At 43.5% G+C, this 24,724-nt stretch overlaps 1 protein-coding gene across 1 annotated transcript in view; it reads right to left on the bottom strand.

Annotated features, from left to right (window-relative positions):
* piwil4 (piwi like RNA-mediated gene silencing 4) overlaps positions 1-23,977 on the bottom strand; it is a 51,244-nt gene extending 27,267 nt beyond the window's left edge. The window contains exons 1-6 of the mRNA XM_033023425.1: positions 23,965-23,977; positions 18,315-18,437; positions 14,510-14,724; positions 7,743-7,864; positions 5,700-5,780; positions 2,661-2,858 (exon numbers count right to left, since the gene is read on the bottom strand). Coding sequence (XP_032879316.1) covers positions 2,661-2,858; positions 5,700-5,780; positions 7,743-7,864; positions 14,510-14,724; positions 18,315-18,437; positions 23,965-23,977 — 752 coding nt within the window. The remainder of the gene's footprint in view (positions 1-2,660; positions 2,859-5,699; positions 5,781-7,742; positions 7,865-14,509; positions 14,725-18,314; positions 18,438-23,964) is intronic.
* Between the last annotated feature and the right edge of the window lie 747 nt (positions 23,978-24,724).

Here is a 24,724-nt window from a genome sequence, read left to right on the forward strand (position 1 = left end):
TGTGCCGTATCTTTAAATTAAATGAAACTAAAAGGGACTTTGACGTATGCTTGCTTCGCTTTAATCCCTGCTGTCATTGTCATATTCACAATTTATACTAGGCATCGAATATTTTCTCAAATACAGACAAGCATATAAATAATTACAAATTACAGGAAATGTTAACAAAACATCATTCCCCTTATCACTGCCAGAAGATGCCTGTTTGCCCCTTGCAGCATCAATTGGCTTAATTCTGGATGCTGTAGTGGACAAGGTTAATTCCCGGGATGGCAGGACTGTCATATGCTGAGAGAATGGAGCGGCTGGGCTTGTATACTTTGGAATTTAGAAGGATGAGAGGGTATCTTATTGAAATGTATAAGATTAAGGGTTTGGACACGCTAGAAGCAGGAAACATGTTCCCGATGTTGGGGGAGTCCAGAACCAGGGGCCACAGTTTAAGAATAAGGGGTAAGCCATTTAGAATGGAGATGAGGAAACACTTTTTCACACAGAGAGTTGTGAGTCTGTGGAATTCTCCGACTCAGAGGGTGGTTGAGGCCGGTTCTCCGAATACTTTCAATAGAGAGCGAGATAGGGCTCTTAAAGATAGCGGAATCAGGGGATATGGGGAGAAGGCAGAACGGGGTTGATTAGACATAAACATAGACATAGAAAATAGGTGCAGGAGTAGGCCATTCGGCCCTTCGAGCCTGCACCGCCATTCGATACGATCATGGCTAATCATCCAACTCAGTATCCCATCCCTGCCTTCTCTCCATACCCCCTGATCCCTTTAGCCACAAGGGCCACATCTAACTCCCTCTTAAATATAGCCAATGAACTGGCCTCAACTACCTTCTGCGGCAGAGAATTCCACAGATTCACCACTCTCTGTGTAAAAAATGATTTTCTCATCTCGGTCCTAAAAGACTTCCCTCTTATCCTTAAACTGTGACCCCTAGTTCTGGACTTCCCCAACATCGGGAATAATCTTCCTGCATCTAGCCTGTCCAACCCCTTAAGAATTTTGTAAGTTTCTATAAGAACCCCCCTCAATTTTCTAAATATAATGTTGCAATTAGTTTTTCAGTGGAGTTAAGTGTTACAGAGCGGAAACAGGCCCTTCGGCCCTACAGAGTCCGCATCAACATTAACACTATCCTACTGTGGGATAGTAAATTTTTACTCTAGGGACATTTTTTACATTTATACCAAACCAATTAACCTGCGTCTTTGGAGCGTGGGAGGAAACAGAAGATCTCGGAGAAAACCCAACGCAGGTTCACGGGGGAACACACAAACTCCTGAAGTCAGGATTGAACCCGGGTCCCAGGCGCTGTAAGGCAGCAACTCTACCGCTGCGCCACCGTGACACCGATTGGGGATGATCAGCCATGATCACATTGAATGGAGGTGCTGGCTCGAAGGGCCGAATGGCCTACTCCTGCACCTATTGTCTATTGACTTCCAAGACCTGATGTTGCTGTCCTCCAGATAACATTGGGCAAGATCCCAGGCTGAGCCAGGGTATAACAGCGCTCTTATATACCCTGAAGAAGGGTCTCGACCCGAAACGTCGCCTATTCCTTCGCTCCATAGATGCTGCCTCACCCGCTGAGTTTCTCCAGCATTTTTGTCTACCTTCGATTTTTCCAACATCTGCAGTTCTCTCTTAAACAGTGCTCTTATAGTCAGTAAGTCACTTCCGTCTGCTCCATCACTAAAGTTGCAACTAAATGAAAGGCCTGATATCAAAGAATCAACTACATAACAGTAAAAAAGATTGTGAACTATTGAATTGAAGTTGTGTGAAATTTCTGTTCCAGAGGAAACCATGCCCAGAGGCAGATTTTACAATTACTGAAAATTACAAGATTAATGTAAGATGGGGTGAAAATTTTCTAAAGTTCATGTATTTTAATTGATAATACAGTATTTCATATATTTAAATTTATAGCAACATGTAAGGCAATACTAGAGGAATTGTTTGCACTCAACCGCTTGATTGGATAAATAACCAGGTCTGTAAAAGATTGTACAATATTTCTGAGCAAATGTTAGGAAAATAAGCTGTTAATGATAAAGTAATTGCAAGTTAGATATTGGGCTTGGAAGTAGTACCTGACATAATAACGTCCATAAAAATGGAATACCTTTTAGGGAAATTTTCAATGTATCAATACCAGAGAAGTGCATTGTGTATAATTTATGAAATAATAACAGTAATCTTAGATATTATGAAGCATTAATTCAGTATAGCAACAGTGTTGCTCATTGAAGGTACACAAAAATGCTGGAGAAACTCAGCGGGTGCAGCAGCATCTATGGAGCGAAGGAGATAGGCAACGTTTCGGGTTGAAACCCTTCTTCAGACTTGCTTATTGAATTTAGTTGAGAAACAGTTTGAAGATATTTGTGCAAAAACATTTAAATTCAGATAATATTAATTGCAATTTCAACATCTGAATTAAGAATTTGCTTTATAAGTTGTTTGTTTCTCTCTGCTAGTTTTTTTTTAAATTGGATAAAGTGTCATGTTTGTTATTGTTAGTAACATCATACCAAAATAAGATGTCCGGGGAGTTCAATGCCAAGAAGCACTATAGACTTTTGTACCATTTGGAGTATTGTAACTTTTTAGGGTTTCTCATGTGGAACAATTGTGTCTTTGTTACCTTGTAAGAACAATGAATCCCACTAATTCCTTCATACAGGTATCAATGAAATGCTGATCACCACTTCTGTTGTATAGCCCAGTCATGAAATCCAATACAGTTTCGCTCCGTAGAATCTTATGACTTATATCAACAGACAATAATATCTTGGTCTCATATCTCAGGATTGAGGTAGCAAACCCAGGCCACAGAACTAGTCTGGAATTTAAAAATATAAAAAGTTAAAATACAAGTGTCTAGAATTTGAAAGCATCTATTGTGTTGTGCTAAACAATGGAACATTTTGCTTGAGAATGCAATGCTCGGAAATTCAGTGGTATAAAAGCTAAAGTATCTGTTACTCCAGACCACGCAAAAGATATTAGTTGGGACTTGGACCATGGATGAGGGATTGTGGGGACTTGATGGTTGTGAGTGATGATGGACGATTTTAGATAAGAATGTACATCAGGGCTGATCAGGAACTAGAGAGGTCATGAACTGGATTGCTACAAAGAGTAGGGAAGAAAGATGGCTATCAGATTCAGTGGGAGCGGAGAGAAAATGATTGTTGGAGCAGGATAAAGAAAATGGTGATCTGCGAATGGGGCAGATAATTTTGGACGGTGAGGATGAAAAGGGCAGGGCTGAATCAGCGTCATAAGCCTCATGGGCCCATAGGAAAATTGTTTAGATTCAATGCTTAATTGGTATTTATCCAAAGTATATTACTAGCACCAACTTAATCTTTGGCCAGCTGTGGGAAAGCGCATTTCTTAATGCCAGTAAATCTCAGACCCGGCACAGAACTCGTAGTCCACTGGGCAGCAGAAATGTTCGCCCTTATGTATACTTCACTGATCTTGAATATTGACAGACGCTCATAAAAGCAATAGAAAAACACCATCAATACATCAAATCCCCCAAATTCATTGGAAGGATAAGTGAACCAACATCATTGTCCTCTACCAGGCCAACAATCCCAGCATCAAGCCCCTACACTCAGATGGATGTTGGGTAGGCAACTTCATTTGTGTGCCTGACACCATACTTTTAATACAAACACTCAATACTCAAGAAGAGATTACCTCTCAGGCAGAGAATGTCAAAGAGCAGAAAAAGAAGGGATAGGGAAGAGAAAGATGGGAGAAGTTGGAGGAATAAGGTGGAGGAAGAATAAGGGTTAAGGAAGAGTAGAAAAAATGGAGAAGGTGGAGGAGAAATAAGGGAGGAGAAGAAGAATTAGAGGTTCAGTTCCTAATTTTTCTGCTCATTTGAACCAGTGGTTGTTTTTATCTGGTGGTTTCCACGTTTTACACCAGTCAATTCTCCAATTTGTATGGCAACTTGGTTTTACTGCCAACAATTTTATTGCATGGACCACGGACTCATTTACATTCCAATCACCGTAAAATTGTAAACACCTCCAAATTCAATCTGCTACTCAAGGAAACTTCCTGTGCAACTGCAGGATGTGAAGTATTTACCGTTTAACCTCTTCCCTTTCCAGCATCCAAGGACCCAAACAATCCTTCCAGATGAAGTAATGATATACTACTTCTCTCAATTTAGTGTAATCACAATGCACACTCCTGCACATTGGAAGACCTAATATAGATCAGGTGACTTGTCAACTAACCATCCTTGCTCAGTTCACCAAGGTGACTGGAATTTTCATCTGCCTGTCAATTTAATATTACATTTTCCAGTTTTCACTCTGATCTTTCCAACTTTAATTTGCCCTTTAGAAGCACTAACCCAAGTATGCTCGGTAATCTTAATGGGCCTGTCCCACTTAAGTAACTTTTTAGGCTGCAGGAGACTATGCAGTCGCCACATGTTCACGGGTGTTTGCCAGGGAGTTGCCTTCATGGTCGTGAGGAACTCCGGCATTCTGGGAACTAGTCGCAGTCTCATTATGGTCACCATGAATATTTCAACATGTTGAAAAATTAACGACGACTAGAATGAAGCCGCCATGGAGAGTAGCGTGAATTCTCGAGCCGTGGATGGGTTCTAATGGGTTACCAGGTGGTCAAAGGTTCTCGGAGGTTCTCATAGGTTGTAGCCGGTGCTGACCGGTGAATTTCATTGGCTCATTGGGGAAAAAAAGGTAAGCAGTAGTTTCCAGAACCAAGGATAACCGACTGGTAATATTAAATGTCCGCCGAGTTTCACAGCCGTGTATCTCTGGCTTCTTAAAAGTTGTCTCCACTCCTTCTCCCTCCTCTTTTAAAGGACTTACTGTACACTGTGCTTTAGCCGTCTTTTTACAGCGCCAACCTTCCTGTTCATCGTGGTGTGTGTCTGTTTCCCCTTGGCTTTTCACTGTGTGAGTTTTTTAGACACCGCTCCCCCTGCTTGCCCTGTCCCCCGCCTGCATAACGGGCTGGTGAAGGAGGCGATGTGTTTTTGTGCGTGTGTGTGTGTGTGTTCCATTCTGACAGTCGCCATTCCAGTTGCCAGGGCGACTGCCGGCTGTCTGCTGAAAAATCGCCTAAGTGGGACAGGCCATAAGGACCAGTTTACTTTAATTTTCATAGCTTAAAACAAAATCTTCATATTGATTTCTAAAAAATTAACAACAAACACTTAATTATATTTTCACAGATGTTGTTCCCATGAAGGAATGAAACAGTTGCCAATGAATGGAATTCATTAGATCTTCTAGGTTATTGCATTTTCTCATAAATGGTTGGACATTTGACATGTTGATTACTTACATTTCCTATCTGTAATCATTCTACTTTTTAATGCACCACAGTTATACAAGCAATATTTTCATTTATTAAATATGAGATTGGGTATTTCCTAAATATAAAAATAGCAAAATTATAGGCACATTGTAATTGGCCAATTTATAATTGTTCCCGTTAATGAAAGCAAGCAAACATAATCTGCAGGCAAATTGCACAAATCAACATTGGTAAATGTCTACAAAATATTATATTGACGACTTGTAATCAAGAAAAACTGGTTTCCCCTCAGGTGCAGCAACCCACAAAGTAGTTATATAATTGACTGCAAAAAATTTGTAAAATAAATATAGAAACGGCCTACCTGTGTTGAGGAATATGAATTGGAGTTGATGGATTATAAAAGTTTCGCCCAATTGGATACAGAGACAGCATTTTTAGAACTCTAATCAAAAACAGAAGTTTGATATATAAGGTATGTATTTGTATTGACATAGAACAAAGTACTATACAGCATGGGAAGAGGCCCTTGGGCCCACAATGTCTGCATAAACCCTTGATACAAATTTAAACCAATCCCATCAATCTGCATCTGGTTTGCATCCCTCAATTCCGAACCTGTTCATGTGCCTCTCTAAATATCTCTGAAATCTTGCTGTCGTATCCGTTTCCACTGCTATTCCCACTCGAGGTGTAAAAAAAAACTTACTTCACAAAACTCCGTTAAAGTTCGCCCTTCTCAGCTAAACATATGATATACGGTACTTGATATTTCCATCTTGGGACAAAGACTTCTACTACCACATCTATGCTTGATATGAACCCCCTCACCCCCTCGTCAGTCTGAAGAAGGGTTTTGGCCTGAAACGTTGCCTATTTCCTTCGCTCCATAGATGCTGCCTCACCCGCTGAGTTTCTCCATCACTTTTGTCCACCTTCAATTAAGGCAAGATAAGGCCACCTTATCTGCTTGTATTGCGGCTTTCAGGGACCTATGGACTTGCACTCCAAGATCCCTCTGTACATCACGTTAGTGCATTCTTCAGAAAAATACATTTATTTAACCATGATGGCCAGAGCACGCAAGAGTCTTAAACTTCATGAACTAAAAGGACCCGCCTCCTATCTTTTATTAGCTGTTAACAATCCCGTTGGAATGGTGTTGGAGAGGGAATAAAATCCATCTATTACTGTAATAGTAATAGACAGACTTTATTCCAGCAATATTGGGTTTTTAAAATTTATATATTTATATATATTTGTTTAAGTTCTTTAAGAGGAATCAGGGCCAAGTCTCCTTAACAATAAGATAATCAGTCACAAAGAATATGGATTACTGGTGGGACCAAAAGTGATTTTGACTTGTTCAGACCTCCAAAGTACCCTGATCTGCTTTATAAGAAAGAAACAATGAAGGTGTTGTGCCCATTCAGGTGCCAGTAGCTCATACTGGCTAAAGAAGTAATCCTAACAAATTAAATTTGTATCAGGATATCTTGCCTTGGGAGAAAATGGGCAGTTTACCTGTGCCATCCCAGGCTGGAGTTTAAAATTCTGTGGATAAATATGGGTCATTAATAATCCAAGGAAAAATGGTGATGAATTGCATAAAGATAGTGACAGGCATGGCAAAAATCCTGGAGAAACTCAGCGGGTGAGGCAGCATTTTTGGAGCGAAGGAATAGGCGACGTTTCGGGTCGAGACCCTTCTTCAGACTGGTGTGAGGGGGGGGGGGAGGAGCAAGAAAAGGAAATAAGAGGTGGAGACAGTAGGTTGTGGGAGAGCTGGGAAGAGGAGGGGATGGAGGGAGAAAGCAAGGACTACCTGAAATTGGAGCAGTCAATGTTCATACCACTGGGGTGTAAACTATCCAAATGAAATATGAGGTGCTCCTCCTCCAATTTGCGGTGGGACTCACTCTGGCCATGGAGGAGGCCCAGGACAGAAAGGTCGGATTCGGAATGGGAGGGGGAGTTGGAGTGCTGAGCCACAGCATGAGGTATCTATTCACCAGAAAAACAATGAAGCAGTGTGCTCATTGAAACAATGAAGCAGAAGGTCATTATATCTCCCCCTCTCTCAGCTGGCACCATCTCATTTCTCTCATTTAGCTTCTCCTTGTCTTCATTCTCTTCAGAAATTCCCTTTCTAGTCTCTACCTCTTACCCTTCTCTACAATTTAAAGCATGTTTGATTTCTAACTTTCCTAGTTAGACGAAAGGTCATCAGCCTGAAATTGTAACTATTTCTTTCTCCGTAGATGCTGTCCTACGACCTACTGTGCTCAGCGTTTTTTGTTATTACTGACACCCATTTAAAACCCATGGGACACCCATTTTCTAATTTTTAGCTATTGAATAACTATCCAAATTCTCAATCTAATTTACTTCATTGAGAACAACTCACTTTCTGATCGTGATATTGAAAAACTGGATGCACGTGGGAGAATCCTGTGGAAATTGGCTTGTCAGAGCAATGGTTATATTCACTGCCTGGCCATTTTTCATTATGCTTGTCACTTCCATTATCTTGAAAAAATGTAAAAACAACTGTTAGATGTGAAAAGGTCGACTTAATTAAAAAAAATTGTTAGTTCCTGTCTTTGTGCATTTTGAGTGGTCTAGGAATTCCAAATCTCTATGAATTCCACGTCTTTACAGGCATTAACACTTGCCCAATGTACATCATTTTGCGGTTACAGAGTGGGTAGTTCATAGTGCCACACAGAATGTTACATAAGGGGACCATGAAGACGTTCTGCATTGGATCTTGCACAACTGCATTTATGCTAGCGATGGCTACTTTTCATATTTTGTCTTGTTGAATAATTCCAAAGAAATGTTGTAACTGATGCAACACAAATCTACTTCTCTCAGATATCAGCTGTGAAGAAGTATTTCGTTTGTACTGCAGTATGCCTTGGAGATCTCAGAGAACTGCGAAGATTTGAGAAATGAAAAGACTAAGGTAGATGGAAGCTACGCAGGAAGAGGCCATGTCTGTAGATTGATGCTGTTCAGCCACTAACCACATGTTGCTAGCTTTACTAACTCCACCCCATCACCAGAGCAAAAACAGCACTCCCCTCCTCCTGCAGTAAGCCAGATGCTGCACGAGGTCCCAACGGCTGACAGCTTCCAATGCTGTGCTTGTACAACAGTGATTAAAGTTGTGTTTGATCTAATGATCTATTGTCATCAGTCTCACATCATTTACATGGTGTAGAAGTGGGATGCGAACTGTTTACCGGTTTTTATTTGTTTACTGAGTTTTTATTTCTCACCATCATGTCCTCGTGCAGAAAGCCCGACCCTCTAATCTTTGATGCTGATATCAGCGAACGCTGGGCCACCTTTGAAATAGACTACCGGCACTTCATCAATGTTGCACACCGGACTGACTCCGATGCTGTAAAGGCCTCCCTCCTATTCAATCTTGCTGGGTCAGAAGCACTACGCCGTTCCAGAACCTTCAGATATGCCCCTGCGGTTCTTGATGACAACGACCAGGTAATAACTCCAGCGGAGTCTCCCGACGATTATAATTTGTTACTGCGTAAATTTAGCCAGATATGCGATCTCCCATCCAACCATATCCTGGACCGGGCCAAGTTTTTCTCTCGACGACAGCTCCCTGGAGAGCGAGCTGACACGTTTATAGCAGATTTATTGTATCTTGCTCAGCGGTGTAGATTTCAGCAGCTACCTGCTGAGGAGCTGACGGATCAATTAACTCGAGACATTTTGGTAAATGGAATAAGTGATCTCAAGCTCAGATCTGAGTTTTTAAGGAAGGTTGACCTCACGTTGGACAAAGCCGTGCACGCGTGTCGCACCGCAGAATTTGTCGTTCCCTCTGACCCCCGGGAGAACAAAACTATACATCAGACAGGCCTCGTTAGACAGAGGGACTGCTCGGATAACAGACGTCCCATGACCCAGGTCTCCTCTGACAGGAGACGCCCCACGACCCCTGCCTGCCAAGCGTCCCGCAACGACCCTCATAGGAGGTGTCCGAATTGCAACATGGAAGACAGGCTTCTTGCCCTGCTATGGGAAAAGCCTGCAACTATTGCCGAAAAATTAACCATTTTGCCTCTGTGTGTCGTTCAGCCGCTCGGTCCCGTGGGAACAGGCCTGCTCTCAACTTTCTACTGCAGGGTGATAACAGCACACGGCCCCTTTCCGACCTCTCCCCCGGGCTCAGCCCAATTAATTCGCAAGAGGACTCTGTTGTTTATACTATCAACCATGCAGCTGTGCAGCACTCAGACCCTGCTGTCACTATCTCTGTGAATGGATTTCAATTTATTGCCCGTCTCGATACCGGCGCGAAAGTAAATACAATGTCTGTTTACCTTTTCGAGAAGATTAGAGCTAACGAGAAGCTCATCAAGGACAGCTCCACTCTCCATGCATTTGGCGGTGAAGTTCTCACTCCCCTGGGGAAAACTACTTTGAAATGTGACCTAGCCAAATCCAGCAAAGCTCTAACGTTCTATGTACTAAATTTTAATTCTGTGACCCTCCTTGGAAACCAGGCCTGCCAAGATATCGGCCTGATTGCTTTCGACAAAACTGTTCACAGGCTGCGCACCTCCTGGGATCCACTCCCTGATCTCTTCGACGCCATCCCAGGCAGGCTACCTGTCACCTATAAGATTGTCACAGACCCCAATGCAACTGCCGTTGTTCGACCACCACACCGCCTGTCCGTCGCGCTGACAGACGAGGTACACTCCAAGCTCAAGGACATGGTCTCTGCTGGCATAATAGCAGCAGTCAGCGATCCAACCGACTGGGTCTCCACCATGATCACGACCGAGAAGAAGAATAAGGGTGACATTCGTATATGCATCAACCCTAAGGACCTAAACTCTGCCATTATTATTAAAGCTTTATTTCAGACACAGGTCCATATAACACATCAAACAGTACAAAGAATTACAAAGATACATTAAAAAATTGCATATTAGCCTAAAATATATATAAGCTATTGCACCAATGCCGTCTTAGCCTAGAAGTGAATCTATAGCAGCTTTTCAGAGGGCTGACTAGGGCTTCAATTATGTGGTTCTCTGATTTGTCCAGGCGACACATAAAACTAAACATCAGCTGTCTGTCTTAAGAGTGCCTCACAGGTTGGCACTCTAGTGGACACAAACAATTGACTGGCACTATGCCACCTAGGGACACGAAGTAGCAACCTCATTGCATCATTGTATGCAACCTTAAGCCTCTGCATACTCTTTTTCTTATAATTAGACCACAATTGAGCAGTATATAACGGTGTGATGTAGGTTCTGAACAGGGAACACTTCACAGAATCAGAGCACATATAAAACTTCCTTATAAGCATGTTGGCTTGAAGATAAATTTTACAGCGCTGTCGGTAGAGGTCTTTGTCATCCTTCCAGTCATCAGATATGACATGACCTAAGTATTTAATTTCCTCACACACAGCAAGAGGACTGTCTGACAAATAAAAGGTCGGAAAAGTTGATTCCCTGTCCTCAGCGCTTTTAATTACCATTATGCGGCTTTTCTTAGTGTTATACTTAATGTCATAATCAAGGCCATACTGAGAGCACACCTTCAGCATCTGCTGCAGCCCAGCACTATATGGACAGAGCAGGACCAGGTCATCTGCATACATCAGATGATTAACAATAGTGTTGCCCACAAGACAGCCAGTTTTTAGCCTATTTAACTGATTTGACAATTCGTCCATATAAACATTAAATAAAATAGGAGACAAAATTCCTCCTTGCCGCACTCCGTTACTAACACAGAATGGAGCAGATACAACATTGTCCCATTTAACGTAAAACGTTTGATGGGCATACCAGAACACTAAGATTCTCACTAAGAATTTAGGGGCACCTCTATTTAGCAATTTTACAAACAAGTGTTCATGGTTAATTCTATCAAATGCCTTGGACGCATCAATAAAACATAGGAATACAGATGAATTCAGGCTTGTGTACCTGAACACAATCTCTTTAAGAGCATAGATACACAGGTCAGTTCCATGTTTTCTTTTGAACCCAAACTGATTGTCCATTAAGCGCCCCCACCACCCCATGAAGACAGTGGAGGATGTAGCGGCAAGAATTGGAACGGACACCCTATTTTCAGTTCTGGATGCAAAGAACTCCTTTTGGCAGATACCGCTAGACAAAAAGTCGTCAGACCTCACTACGTTCTCCACCCCGTTCGGTAGATACAAGTTCCTCAGAATGCCATTCGGTATCAACTCCGCTAGCGAAGTCTTTCAGAGAATGATGGAGCAGTTGTTTGCAGACCTACCTTGTGCCATCATTGTTGATGACATCCTTGTGTATGGGAAAGACGTGGCAGAGCACGACCGCAACCTCAAACTCGTTCTGGAGCGTGCACGAAAAGTCAATCTCAAGCTCAATCCGGACAAGTGCAAGTTCAGGGTCCCAGAGGTCACATATGTCGGACACGTATTCACCTCTGGCGGCCTCAAACCAGATCCTCAAAAGACTGACGCCATCACCGAGATGCCAGCCCCCACTGATGTGAAAGCCTTGCAGTGCTTCCTGGGTCTGGCGAACTACCTCGGCAAATTCATCCCGAACCTCAGTGAGATGAGCTCTCCACTACGACAGCTTACGAAGAAAGATACCACATGGATGTGGCTCCAGCAGCACCAGGCGGCCTTCGATGTGCTCAAGTCCAAGATGAGCAGTGCGCTGACCCTGGCTTTCTTTGACCTTGATTGTCCGGTGACGATCACCTGTGATGCCTCAAAATTTGGACTTGGTGCAGCCTGTCTACAAACGTCCTCTGATGGCACCTTACAGCCCGTATCGTATGCATCTCGCACCATGACTGAAACGGAGCAACACTACGCGCAGATCGAGAAGGAACTGTTGGCTGTCGTGTTTGCCTGCACCAAGTTCCGCGACTTCCTCTATGGGAACACATTCACGGTAGAGACAGATCGTCAACCCCTGGTAACGATCCTTAATAAGCCCATTCATGCCGCTCCCGTTCGCCTTCAACGCATGATGCTGCAATTGCAGGGTAACGACTTCACGATTACTTACAAGAAGGGCAAAGACATGCACCTTGCCGATGCTCTCTCTCACGCCCCACGGGCTTCCTGCGAACAACACCCACACGAGCGAGAAAGCTTCACGGTCCTCGGTGTCGACTTCGTCTCCAGCAGACAGCTACGCACCCTGGCTACACACACTGCTGCCGATGAAACACTTCAAGTCCTATCGTCCGTTATCAAGGCAGGGTGGCTTGACAAGATATCCAACACGCCCATAGCATTGCAGTCGTTCTTCCTCGTCCATGACGAACTGGTTGTGCAAGACGGTGTTGTGGTCAAGGGCCACAAAGTGGTGGTGCCCTCGTCGCTAAGAGACGAGTACTTCGTGGAGGCACACAGCGGACACCCCGGAGCTGACGCCACGCTAGCGTGTGCCCGCGATCTCTTTTACTGGCCGGGGATGGCGAAATACATCCAGGATCGCGTAGCTTCATGCCCCGCCTGCAACAGCCTCGCGCCTCATCAGCAGCGACAACCGCTCCTACAACAACCCCCGCCAGCACTGCCCTGGACGTCGCTGGCGGCAGACATCTTCGCGTGGTGCGGCAAACACTATCTCGTTATCGTCGACTCTTTCTCCAATTGGTTCGAGATCGACCAGCTGCACTCCCTCACGTCCGAGTCTGTCATACGGAAGATGAAACGACAATTCTCTGCCTATGGGACTCCGGTAAGCCTGCAAACCGACAACGGCCCCCAGTTCAGCAGCCACACGTTCAAGCTTTTTGCTGATCGATGGAACTTTCAACACATCACAAGCAGTCCAGAGTATCCACAGAGCAACGGACTCGCTGAACGCGCCGTCAGAAACGCAAAGCACTTGATGGAGCATGCACGTATTTCACATTCGGACATTTACCTGGACCTGCTGAATCTTCGGAACATTGCCCGGGATGGTGCCCTGGGCTCACCGGCTCAACGCTTGATGTCTCGCTTGACAAGATCTCCGATTCCCATTGCACAACAACAGCTGATCTCCCGAGTGCCCAAACCCGCTAACGTCCAGAGACGCCTCCAGGAGAAGAAAGACATACAGAAGCGGTCCCATGACCATTCTAGCAAACCGCTCCAGCCTCTACTGCCTGGGCAGGTCGTCCGCCTTCGCACCACGACTGGTCACTCCCGCTTGGCCACTGTGATAAACTCGGCTGACGAGCCATGGTCGTACATTGTTGATTGTGATGGAACTGTTTACCGCAGAAGCAGACAACATCTTCTTGCTGTGAGAGAGCCGCGATCGTCACCCACTGGTCCATATGCTCCTCCACTCCAGTTCCAGTCGCCATCTCCTGCATCCTCCCCTCGCGCCCGCATGCCTCCCACCCCTCCGCGGCTCACGTTTACTACTAACAACGGGGCTGCGCCCGTAAAATCTTCTCCCTTTCGGTCTCCACAGATGGGTTCGGGGACGTCCTCGTCTCCTGGTCTTTGCTCTCCTTTTCTTGATGAGGGGGGGGGGGGGGGGGGGAGGGTTTAGTTCGCACGCGCTCAGGCCGTGTGAGTCAACCCCCGAACAGATATGGGGAATATGTTTAACATGTGCATGCCACCCCATGTTTGGCGAGTGTGTTTCATTTTAAAAGGGGAAGGATGTAGATTGATGCTGTTCAGCCACTAACCACATGTTGCTAGCTTAACTAACTCCACCCCATCACCAGAGCTATAACAGCACTCCCCTCCTCCTGCAGTCAGCCAGATGCTGCACGAGGTCCCAACAGCTGACAGCTTCCATTGCTGTGCTTGTACAACAGTGATTAAAGTTGTGTTTGATCTAATGATCTATTGTCATCACTCACATCATTGCCACCATAGTGTTCAGTGTCATTTTCTGAACTGGGGGGAGGGGAGGAGGGAGAGGAGGGAGAGGTGGGGGGAGGAGGGAGAGGTGGGGAGGGGAGAAGGGAGAGGTGGGGGGGGGGGGGGGGGGGGGGGGGGGGGAGGATCCCAACAACTGATCAGGAAATTTAATGAAACATGTTAAAATAGGTTTATTTTTTTGTGTCATTTTGAAACTAAATCGAATTCATAACATTTCACTATGTTAAAAGTTCAATATTTGTGAGCAGGATCAAACATGTGCTTTTTACCTGGTTTTGCAGTTTATTTGGAAGGAAAAGTATAGTTCCATCAAATCCCCTGATCTTTCCTAACAGATCACAATGGCTAAAGAGTAGTGCCATCCGTAAGCGTTTTGATTCAATGTCAGGCAAGAAAGTCACATGATACTGGTACATGAACCACTTTGGAGGAGATCTGAAGGCAAAAAGATTTGTGATGATCTTCACTGGAATCCCACTGGAACCTGCAAATGTCCAAACATCAAATAATTATCAGTATTTTTAATTTTGGTCATAGTGTTATATAGTTATAGACCTCGGGAAAAGTTCTTCAACCCAACTTGCCGTTACCAACCAACATGTCCATCCGAGCTTGTCCCATTGGCCTGCATTTGATCTATATCTTTCTAAACCTTTCCTATCCACGCACCTGTCCAAACTTCTTTTGAACATTGTTGCATCTGGCAGCTCGAACAATGTACCCACCCATCCTTTGTGTGAAAAAGTTGCCTCTGGTCTATAAAACCTTCCCACCATCTTCAACATTTGCTTCTAGTTTTAGATTCTCCTACCCTGGGGGGAAAACATTGAATATCTACCCTATCTAAGCCACTCATGATATTATAAATCTCTCTCAGATCACCCTTCAGCCTCCTTTACTCCAAACAGTCCCAGCCCATTCAGTATTTCATTATTTCATTATAACTCAAGCCCTCCAGTACCAGCAACATGCTTGAGAATCTTTCCCACCCCTCGCCAGCTTCATCGTATCCTTCCTGCAGCATAGGGACCTAAACCTCAGACAGCAATCCAAGTGCAGTTGTACTCATGCCATGCACAGCTGTAACAGGACTTCCCAACTCATGTACACAATGCCCTGACTGACGATGCCATATTCCTCCTTCACCAACATGTCGGCTTGTGTGGAAGGTTAGATTGCTGGAGATCCAGGATGAGTTTGCCAATTAGAATAAAAATTGGCTTTGTGGCCATAGGTGATCACCCTGCACACTAATACTAAGCTGGTGTAACTCAGCGGGTCAGACAGCATCTCTGGAGAAAAAGAATAGGTGACGTTTCGGGTCGGGACCCTTCTTCAGACAGTCTGACGAAGGGTCTCGAGCCGAAACAACAATTATTCTTTTTCTCCAGACATGCTGACTGATCCGCTGAGTTACTCCGGCTTTTTGTGTCAACCTAAAGATTTGTACATCTTTGGAATGTGGGAGGAAACCAAAGCATCCAGAGAAAACCCATGTGGTCAGACGGAGAATGTTTTAACGCCATATAGACAGTACCCGTTGCCAGGATCGAACCCGGGTCTCTGGCGCTGTAAGGCAGCAACTCTACATTTGCGCCACTGTGCAGTTATGTAGAGAAACTAGTCTCCTATTAAGTCGGCTGAAGTTGATGAAACCCAGAGATTTTTATACTGAATGATTTTAGATTGAAGTGTTGTCTGAGACAGGTCATGTTAAATATAAATTACAGCAATACTCTCCTTCTCAACCTGACATTAGCTTTTTGACAAAATATGTGATTAGCCATAGCCTTCCATAAATTGTTAGAAGAGGTTTCATAAATCTTAAACTCATAAAACTTTGAAACACACCCTTTGCATCTGTCTAAGTCCGCACCAACTACCATACATCATTTATAATAATCCAACACTAATCATATTCTATATTCCCTAGATTCCCACAAATTCCCAAGAGATTCTACCACTCACCTGCATTCGAGCAATTTACAATGGCCAATTCACGTACCAATCTGCACAACCTTGGGATGAGCAAGGAATCTGGAGCAATTAGGGAAACCTATGTGGCCACACAATGCGCAAACTTTACGCAGCCAGGTGTCATGAGGTCCGGATTATACCTGGGTCACTGAAGTTGTGCAGCAGATGTTTCGGTAGAGATTTCACTTTTCTTTCTAAGTATCCGCTCCTCATTACATTTCGTTGTGTTTAAGTGCATGTTTTTAATCAAATCCTTCTCCCCCCCCCCCCCCCCCCCCCCCCCCCCAATATTTCAAAAATAAACTGGCTTCTCACCCATAGAAGCAGCACCAGCCCCAGCCCATGGTGAACGTTCCATCGTGTGATGTCACAATGCCCGATGCTCACAGATGTCCAATCGGAATGGATTCATTTACATATGCCTTTGCAGGAGCCCCAGCCAATGGTGAACGTTCTATTGTGCGATGTCACAATGCCCAATGTTCAAATACATTGTTGCCATAGAGGGAGTACAGAGAAGGTTCACCAGACTGATTCCTGGGATGTCAGGACTTTCATATGACGAAAGACTGGATAGACTCGGCTTGTACATGCTAGAATTTAGAAGATTGAGGGGGTATCTTATAGAAACGTACAAAATTCTTAAGGGGTTGGACAGGCTAGATGCAGGAAGATTGTTCCAGATGTTGGGGAAGTCCAGAACAAGGGGTCACAGTTTAAGGATAAGGGGTAAATCTTTTAGGACCGAGATGAGAAAAACATTTTTCACACAGAGAGTGGTGAATCTCTGGAATTCACTGGCACAGAAGGTAGTTGAGGCCTGTTCATTGGCTGTATTTAAGAGGGAGTTAGATGTGGCCCTTGTGGCTAAAGGGATCAGGGGGTATGGAGAGAAGGCAGGTACAGGATACTGAGTTGAATGATCAGCTACGATCATATTGAATGGTGGTGCAGGTTCGAAGGGCCGAATGGCCTACTTCTGCACTTAATTTCAATGGTTCTATGTTTCCCTCTCGTCACCCCTCTCCCTCTCCCACCCATCCCTCTCTCCCCCACCCCCTTCCCTCTCTACGCCACCCCCTTCCCTCTCTCCACCCGCCCCCTTCCCCCTACCCCTCTGTCCCTCTTCCACACTCCTCTACCCCTCTCCACCTCCCTCCCCACTCTTCCACCTCTCCTCCTTCCCCCTCCACTCTCCCTCCCCACTCTTTCCCCTCTCTCCCCCACCCCTCTCCCCCTCCCTCCTCCCTACCTCCCCATCCTCCCCCTCCCCCACATCTCTCTCCCCCATCCCCCTCTCTCACCCCCTACCCCGCTCTCCTTTCCCTCCCAAATCTGTCCCGTTTCCTCCACCTCCTCTCCCCTCCCTCCCCTCTTCACATCCCCCCTCCCCCCACCTGTGTGTTTGGGGGGTGGTTAATGTGAGTTTGATGCCGCAGCCCCCCCCCCCCCCCCCCCCCCCGCAAAACGCCGTTGCGGAAACAGACCCAACGGGTCTGCACTTGGTCTAGTACCAATTTAAAAGTCACATTTAGCATCTGCAAATTGAGTTGTAGTGTGATGTAGTGACATATATCTTTCCCACAAAAAGCAAAGTGCTGAAGGAACTCAGCAGGGCAGGTAGTATCTGTGGATGGAAATGGGCAGAAAATGCTTTGGGTCAGAATCGTCTTTACACCCGATGGAGTAGAGAGTAGAAAGCTGCGAGAGAGATAATGGGAAGCTTTCTGCTGCTCCCTCGCCTGCTGAGTTCCTCCAGCACTTTGTATTATTACTCAGAATTCCAGAATATGCAGTCTCTTGTGCCTCCCTATATCTTTCCAAGCTCATTTCCAAGCTCATTCCAAGCTTAAGACCATCAGGCATTTGCAAGATTACATTTGGAGAAGGAAGTATCATATAGCGACACTAAAATTATGGAGGTAATTTAAATTTAGACCCTTCAGTATCTATATATACATAAAGTACACCAAAACTCTAAATTAAATTGTATCACAAAGGAACTTTTTGCAGTAAATAATTTTCACAAGAATATATTAACAATTTCAAAAGCAGAAAAAATTTAAAATAATAATTTCTGCCAATCAATTCTTTTACCTGATTTAGAATCCTTCACGTGTTGTATCTCTTTTCTCGTATTTACACCATAATCAAAGAAATTGCGCCTCTTGGAGCGCCCTCTCTCCATCATTATTTGCTGCTCAAAACCAGCAGACACTGCTAAGCAAGAAAATGATTGCAAGACTGATTATATAAGTCTCTAGTAAAGTTTCATTATTGGAAACAAACTTTTGGAAAACATGACCCCTCATGTTTGAATCATACTCTTATTCAACATTGGAATAAGAAAAGTATACAAACATCCTCCGAACAAGTTTTATACTTACGCAGCACTGAGATCACTCACAGCTTGTAACTAAGGTATTTTTGTTATATGCAGTGACAGAATGTGGCCAATAAAACAAGTGATGGCAAAATATTCAAAGGAAATGCACTAAGTGTCCCACCTCTCCACATAGGTTCCAATACATTTCCGATGGTAAAAAAAAGTGGCAATTATGTATGTTTGTATTAGGGACCGTTTTCCATATAATTATTTAATAGCATCTTACACAAGAAATATTGGTATTGGTATTTGTTTATTATTGTTATGTTTACCAACATATAGTGAAAAGCTTTTGTTTGCAAGCTGTCCAGTCAAACAAAATCATACTATACATGAGTACAATCAAGCCATACACAAGTACAACAGGTAGGGTGAAAAGAAAAATACCAAGGCAGAATACGTGTTACAGCAGGATTCGACCATCCAGTCCCTTAACACGAGGTCAAGATGAACTCAGAAAATAAACAGATGCTTTAGCTAAAGTTTTAATAGACTTTTTCTAAATTAGCCGTACGAATTCACAACTTCTATCATTGAAACCTGTTGAACTAATTATTTTATCTTAAGCACTATATATACGTTTAGTAACTTCTTATTTTAACTGAAACAAAAAGCCTGGGCAACATAGAGCGATCTTACTTTTAAACCCTAACCTCAAAAAGAACCCCAAAAAATCCTGTATGTATATATCCTTGGTGTATGCTCTATAGTTTCTCATCCATCAGAAGAACATGTTGGGTGGAAAATAAATCACCAAATTGCCAAAAAAACAAAACTCTACCTCACTAGTTAAAAAAATCTTGGGATTTTGGAGAAGTACAGCTGCAATGTCCGTTACTCACTCATGATGAGCAGCCCCAAAATCAGAAAATAAAATTAATATGTCTACAAATTTTCAGCACAGATTGCCAGATTGACATAATATGAAGCCACATCTAGAAACAGTATGTTATTTGCATGTGTTTTGTCAACAACTGTGTTTAATGCAAGCCATTACCTACATTTTGCATTTGAATTGAGAAAAAATAAAACTAGGTGTAAATCCTTACGACAAATTCATTAGAAAAATAAATGTTGTGAACCAGGCTATCAAGTCAGACAGGCATGCAGTAAATATGTTTTAATGAAATTCAATTGTCCACAATGAAAAGCAATGCTATGAACAATAGAACTCACATTTTCAATGTTCCTCAATAATTCATAATGTAACTTCAAAGACAAGTACAGAAACAATTATCCTATGCAAAATGAAATCACCAACATTTAAACACTAGCAAAACACTGTTAAGTATCTCAAAGATTCAAAACATTTTCTTTGTTCAAAATTGGAAATGTTATCATAAAAACTGTGATTGTATTACATGGCCTATTTGGGTGAAATGTTTGGTGAATTATGCTCCCATTCATCTAATCTGATTACAAAAACACAAACAGTAAAGGAATGTGCTGGAAATTTAATACTACCCCACTGTAGGGAAGCAAGGAAGAGTGATGGGTCATAACAACTCTACGGGCTTGAAATGCAAAACATGGCAGATACCCAAAATCTGAACCAGAAAATACTGCACTCAGCAGGCCACGTCAGGTCAAGATAAACAGTTTACATATAACATTTCAAGGTCCTTTATTAGAACTGGAAAGCATTACAAAAATAATGGTTGGGGATTTTAAGTGGGGGAAAGGTAATTTCAGTGTTAAAATGAAGCCAGCGTAGCCATGGAGATGAGATTGTTGTCAAGAATGACAGCAAGATCATGAACTGTTGGGCAAGTGCGCTGAGGAAGAGTTCATGGAGTTCAATTCACATGTGTGTGATGTTGCATTCTGGGAAGTCAAACCAAGGCAGGACCTTCACACTGAAGGGTAAAATATTTCCTGGGGAGTGTTGTAGAGCATAGATCTACGAATCAAGTACATAGTTTTCATAAAGTGGATTGGGTGGTGAAATATAGATTGGGTGGTGAACAAAGCTTCTGACAGGTTGGCCTTCATCACTCAAAGAATTGACTATAGTGGTTGAACCAACTATTTACAGATAGACAAGATGTTGGTGAGGCTGTACTTGGAGTAATATGTTCAGTTTTGGACACCTTGCTCTAGAAAGATGTCATTAAGTTGGAAAGACCCACATACGAAGATTCATGAGGATGTTGTCAGAAATGAGGGCCTGAACTATAGGGAGAAATTGGACAACGCTAAGACTTTATTCCTTGGATGGCAGGAGGCAGAGGGGCGATCTTATAGAGGTGTACAAAGTCATAAGGGGAATACATAGGGTGAATGCACAGTCTTTTTCCCAGGATAGGGAATAAGGAACCCGAGGGCATAGGTCTCCTAATTTGAGGCAGCGTAGGTTCACCAGGTTAATTCCCGGGATGGCAGGATTGACATATGATGAAAGAATGGGTCGGCTGGGCTTGTATTTGCTGAAATTTAGAAGGGTGAGGGGATCTTATAGAAACATATAAAATTCTTAGAGGATTGGACAGGGTAGATGCAGGAAAAAATGTTCCCCATGTTGGGGGAGTCCAGAACCAAGTTCAAGTTCAAGTGAGTTTATTGTCATGTGTCCCTGTATAGGACAATGAAATTCTTGCTTTGCTTAAGCACACAGAAAATAGTAGGCATTTACTACAAAACAGATAAATGTGTCCATATACCATGATATAAATATATACACACATGAATAAATAAACTGGTAGTGCAAATAACAGAAAGTGGTTGGGGTCACAGTTTAAGAATAAGGGGTAGGCCATTTGGGACTGAGATGAGGAAAAATATTTTCACGCAGAGAGTTATGAACCTGTGGAATTTACTGCCACAGAAGGCAGTGGAGGCCAATTCACAGAATGTTTTCAAGAGAGAGTTAGATTTAGCTCTTAGGGCTAAGGGAACCAAGGGATATGGGGTAAAAGCCATAACGGGGTACTCATTTTGGATGATTACTCATGATCATATTGAATGCTGGCGCGAAGGGCCAAATGGTCTACTGCACCTATTTTCTATGTTTCTATGTTAAAGTGAGAGGGGAAAGATTTAGTAGGAACCTGAGGGTAAACTTCTTCATTCAAATGGTGGTGGGTATATGTGTCTTTTTACAATACTGGAGAGATTTTGAGGAACAAGATTATCATTCAGTTTTTTACACCATTACACTGTTCTTAACAAAAATCTACCCAACATGTGAAACCTTATAAATAACAGATATAAATTAGATAACTTCCAAAGTCCATGATCAGCTCCTTCGTTTTTTGATGTTCAAGAGGAGGCTGTCATCCTGGCACCAGAGTGCTAGACCAGCCACCTCCTCCCGGTAGGCCTTCTCGTCGTTGTCTGAGATCAGGCCCACCACCACAGTGTCATCAGCAAACTTAATTATTGAGTTGGAGCTGAACCTAGCCACACAGTCATGTGTGTACAGGGAGTACAATAGGGGGCCGAGGACGCAACCCTGGGGCGACCCTGTGCTCAGGGTGAGGGACTTCGATGTATTCCCTCCCATCTTGACTACCTGGGGCCTGGTGGTGAGAAAGCCCAGGACCCAGGGAGGTGTTGAGCCCCAATTCCATTAGCTTCCCGGCCAGTCTGGTGGGGACTATCGTGTTGAAGGCTGAACTGTAGTCTATGAACAGCATCCTCACGTAGCCCCCCTTCTGGCTGTCCAGATGGGAGAGAGCGATGTGCAAGACCTGGGAGACCGCATCGTCCGTGGATCTGTTCGGACGGTATGCGAACTGCAACGGGTCCATGTTCCGAGGGAGGAAGGCGCAGATGTGTTTCTTCACCAGCCTCTCAAAGCATTCTCATAGCATCCTCCTCACAGTTCACATTGCCACCCGGCTTTGTGTCATCTGCAAATTTGCTAATGTTACTTTGAATCCCTTCATCCAAATCATTGATGTATATTGTAAATAGCTGCGGCCCCAGCACCGAGCCTTGCGGTACCCCACTGGTCACTGCCTGCCATTCTGAAAGGGACCCGTTAATCCCTACTCTTTGTTTCCTGTCTGCCAACCACTTCTCTATCCATGTCAGCACTCTACCCCCAATACCATGAGCCCTAATTTTGCCCACTAATCTCCTATGTGGGACCTGATCAAATGTTTTCTGAAAGTCCAGGTACACTACATCCACTGGCTCTCCCTTGTCCAATTTCCTAGTTACATCTTCAAAAAATTCCAGAAGATTAGTCAAGCATGATTTCCCCTTCGTAAATCCATGCTGACTCGGACCGATCCTGTTACTGCTATCCAAATGTGCGGCTATCTCATCTTTTATAATTGACTCCAGCATCTTCCCCACCACCGATGTCAGGCTAACTGGTCTATAATTCCCCGTTTTCTCTCTCCTGCCTTTCTTAAAAAGTGGGATAACATTAGCTACCCTCCAATCCACAGGAACTGATCCTGAGTCTATAGAACATTGGAAAATTATCACCAATGCATCCACGATTTCTAGAGCCACTTCGACCAGGACGAGTGGGATGAAGAGTGTGCTTCCATGCTGTATGACTCTATGAAGGCAAGATCACCAGGAGGATATAAACATAGGTAGTTAGATAACAGTGGCTTATTTGTTTGAGAATGCCTAAGTATGAAACCATTGCGTCTTTTTACAATCAACGAGTACTATTAATACTATCTGTCTAATTTAAATGAAAGGCTATCCAGCCCCCAAGTTGGTTGCAAAGTACTGTCTACTTATAATAACCTCAAAAATGTGTGGTTGCACATAATTATTCCCTTCGTTAATTAATTGCTGTTTTAAGATACCATATTCACCAATTGGCAAATTAATTTTAGTTTTTAAAAAAGCGTAATTTAATATTAAACAAATATTGGAATTTGATGTTGCCAGCGTCTTTAATGAGTTATGCTAGAGTTTTCAACTTGGTTTAGTCTAAAAATAAATCAGAAACTTGAAACACCATTTCCTGCAAAATCCTGACGCGATTGGAATGCAAAAAAAGATTTATTCTCTCACTGTTTCACATTTTGCAGAAACGTCCATTTTGCAATAAATAAAAACCTCGCCGGCAGATCTATGTGAATTAATGTTATTTACAGCACTTCAGATTTCTTGCAGGAGTATTTTGATTAAACCCTAAAAAGGACGATGCAGTTCGGCTTCGTGTGATTGTGACGCACACGAACCAGCGTCCCCGCACTGTGAAACCTGTCGCCCGTTCATACCATCTTTAAACCATTAAAAAGGACATTTATTCATCATTAACAACGGTTCAACAACTGCCTACTTATTGCGGGACTAGCCTTCGCTAAACTAAGGTACAGCCCACAGAAACACTCGCCTCTCTGGCACAGCAGCGCCGCATTAAAGTCTCTGAGCTGCCTTCAACCTCACCTTGTCTCCTCATCTAGAGGCACCGCCCTTTGCAGTAAGCCAGTGTGTACGTATGTGCTGGGATAGTGCAGGCAGCTACACTCAGCCACTTCATGAGTAACACAGGGCTGGATAAAAATAAGGACAGAAGTGGTTTATTATTGGAATGAAAAATTAAGGAGAATTCTAAACCACTCAATTAAGTATATTAGGAGCATGAGGGTAAATAGGCAAAGAGTGTGTGTGTAGGAAGGAACTGCAGATGCTTTGGTTTAATTTAATTTAAAATGAAAATATATAAACAATTATATATTGTTTCATTGATACAAAAAATAACAACATTTTATAATTCTAAAATGGACATTCTCTAAGGAATAAAATCTTCTTTAGTAAAGTGCTGCAGTTGTTTGCATATTTCTGGCAATGTGTCTCTCACAGGAAAGTAGACTGTGAGGAAGAAATAAAGTGCATGCATAAAACTATAGACTGGGTAAGTGACATGGCCAGAACATTTTAGATGGCATTTAACTTTAAAAGTTAGCATTTTAGCGGATGCAGAAATGACGACCAAGTTTTCTGAACGTTTTATTTACACACTCGCTCCTTGGCAAACAGGTCCCTGCAAACACCTCTGATCACAACGTGGTCAGCAAAACAACTGTGGCGCAAAAGCGAAAATGCGCGAAAACAGCAGCCCCTCCCGAGTCACGTGACCGCGGCTTCGGAACGCCGGGTTCGATATCTGCGTGCGCCAGCAGGCACCGCTACATGCCCCCCCCCA

Source organism: Amblyraja radiata, chromosome 6 (genome assembly GCF_010909765.2).
Source record: "Amblyraja radiata isolate CabotCenter1 chromosome 6, sAmbRad1.1.pri, whole genome shotgun sequence".
Classification (NCBI taxonomy): Eukaryota; Metazoa; Chordata; class Chondrichthyes; order Rajiformes; family Rajidae; genus Amblyraja; species Amblyraja radiata.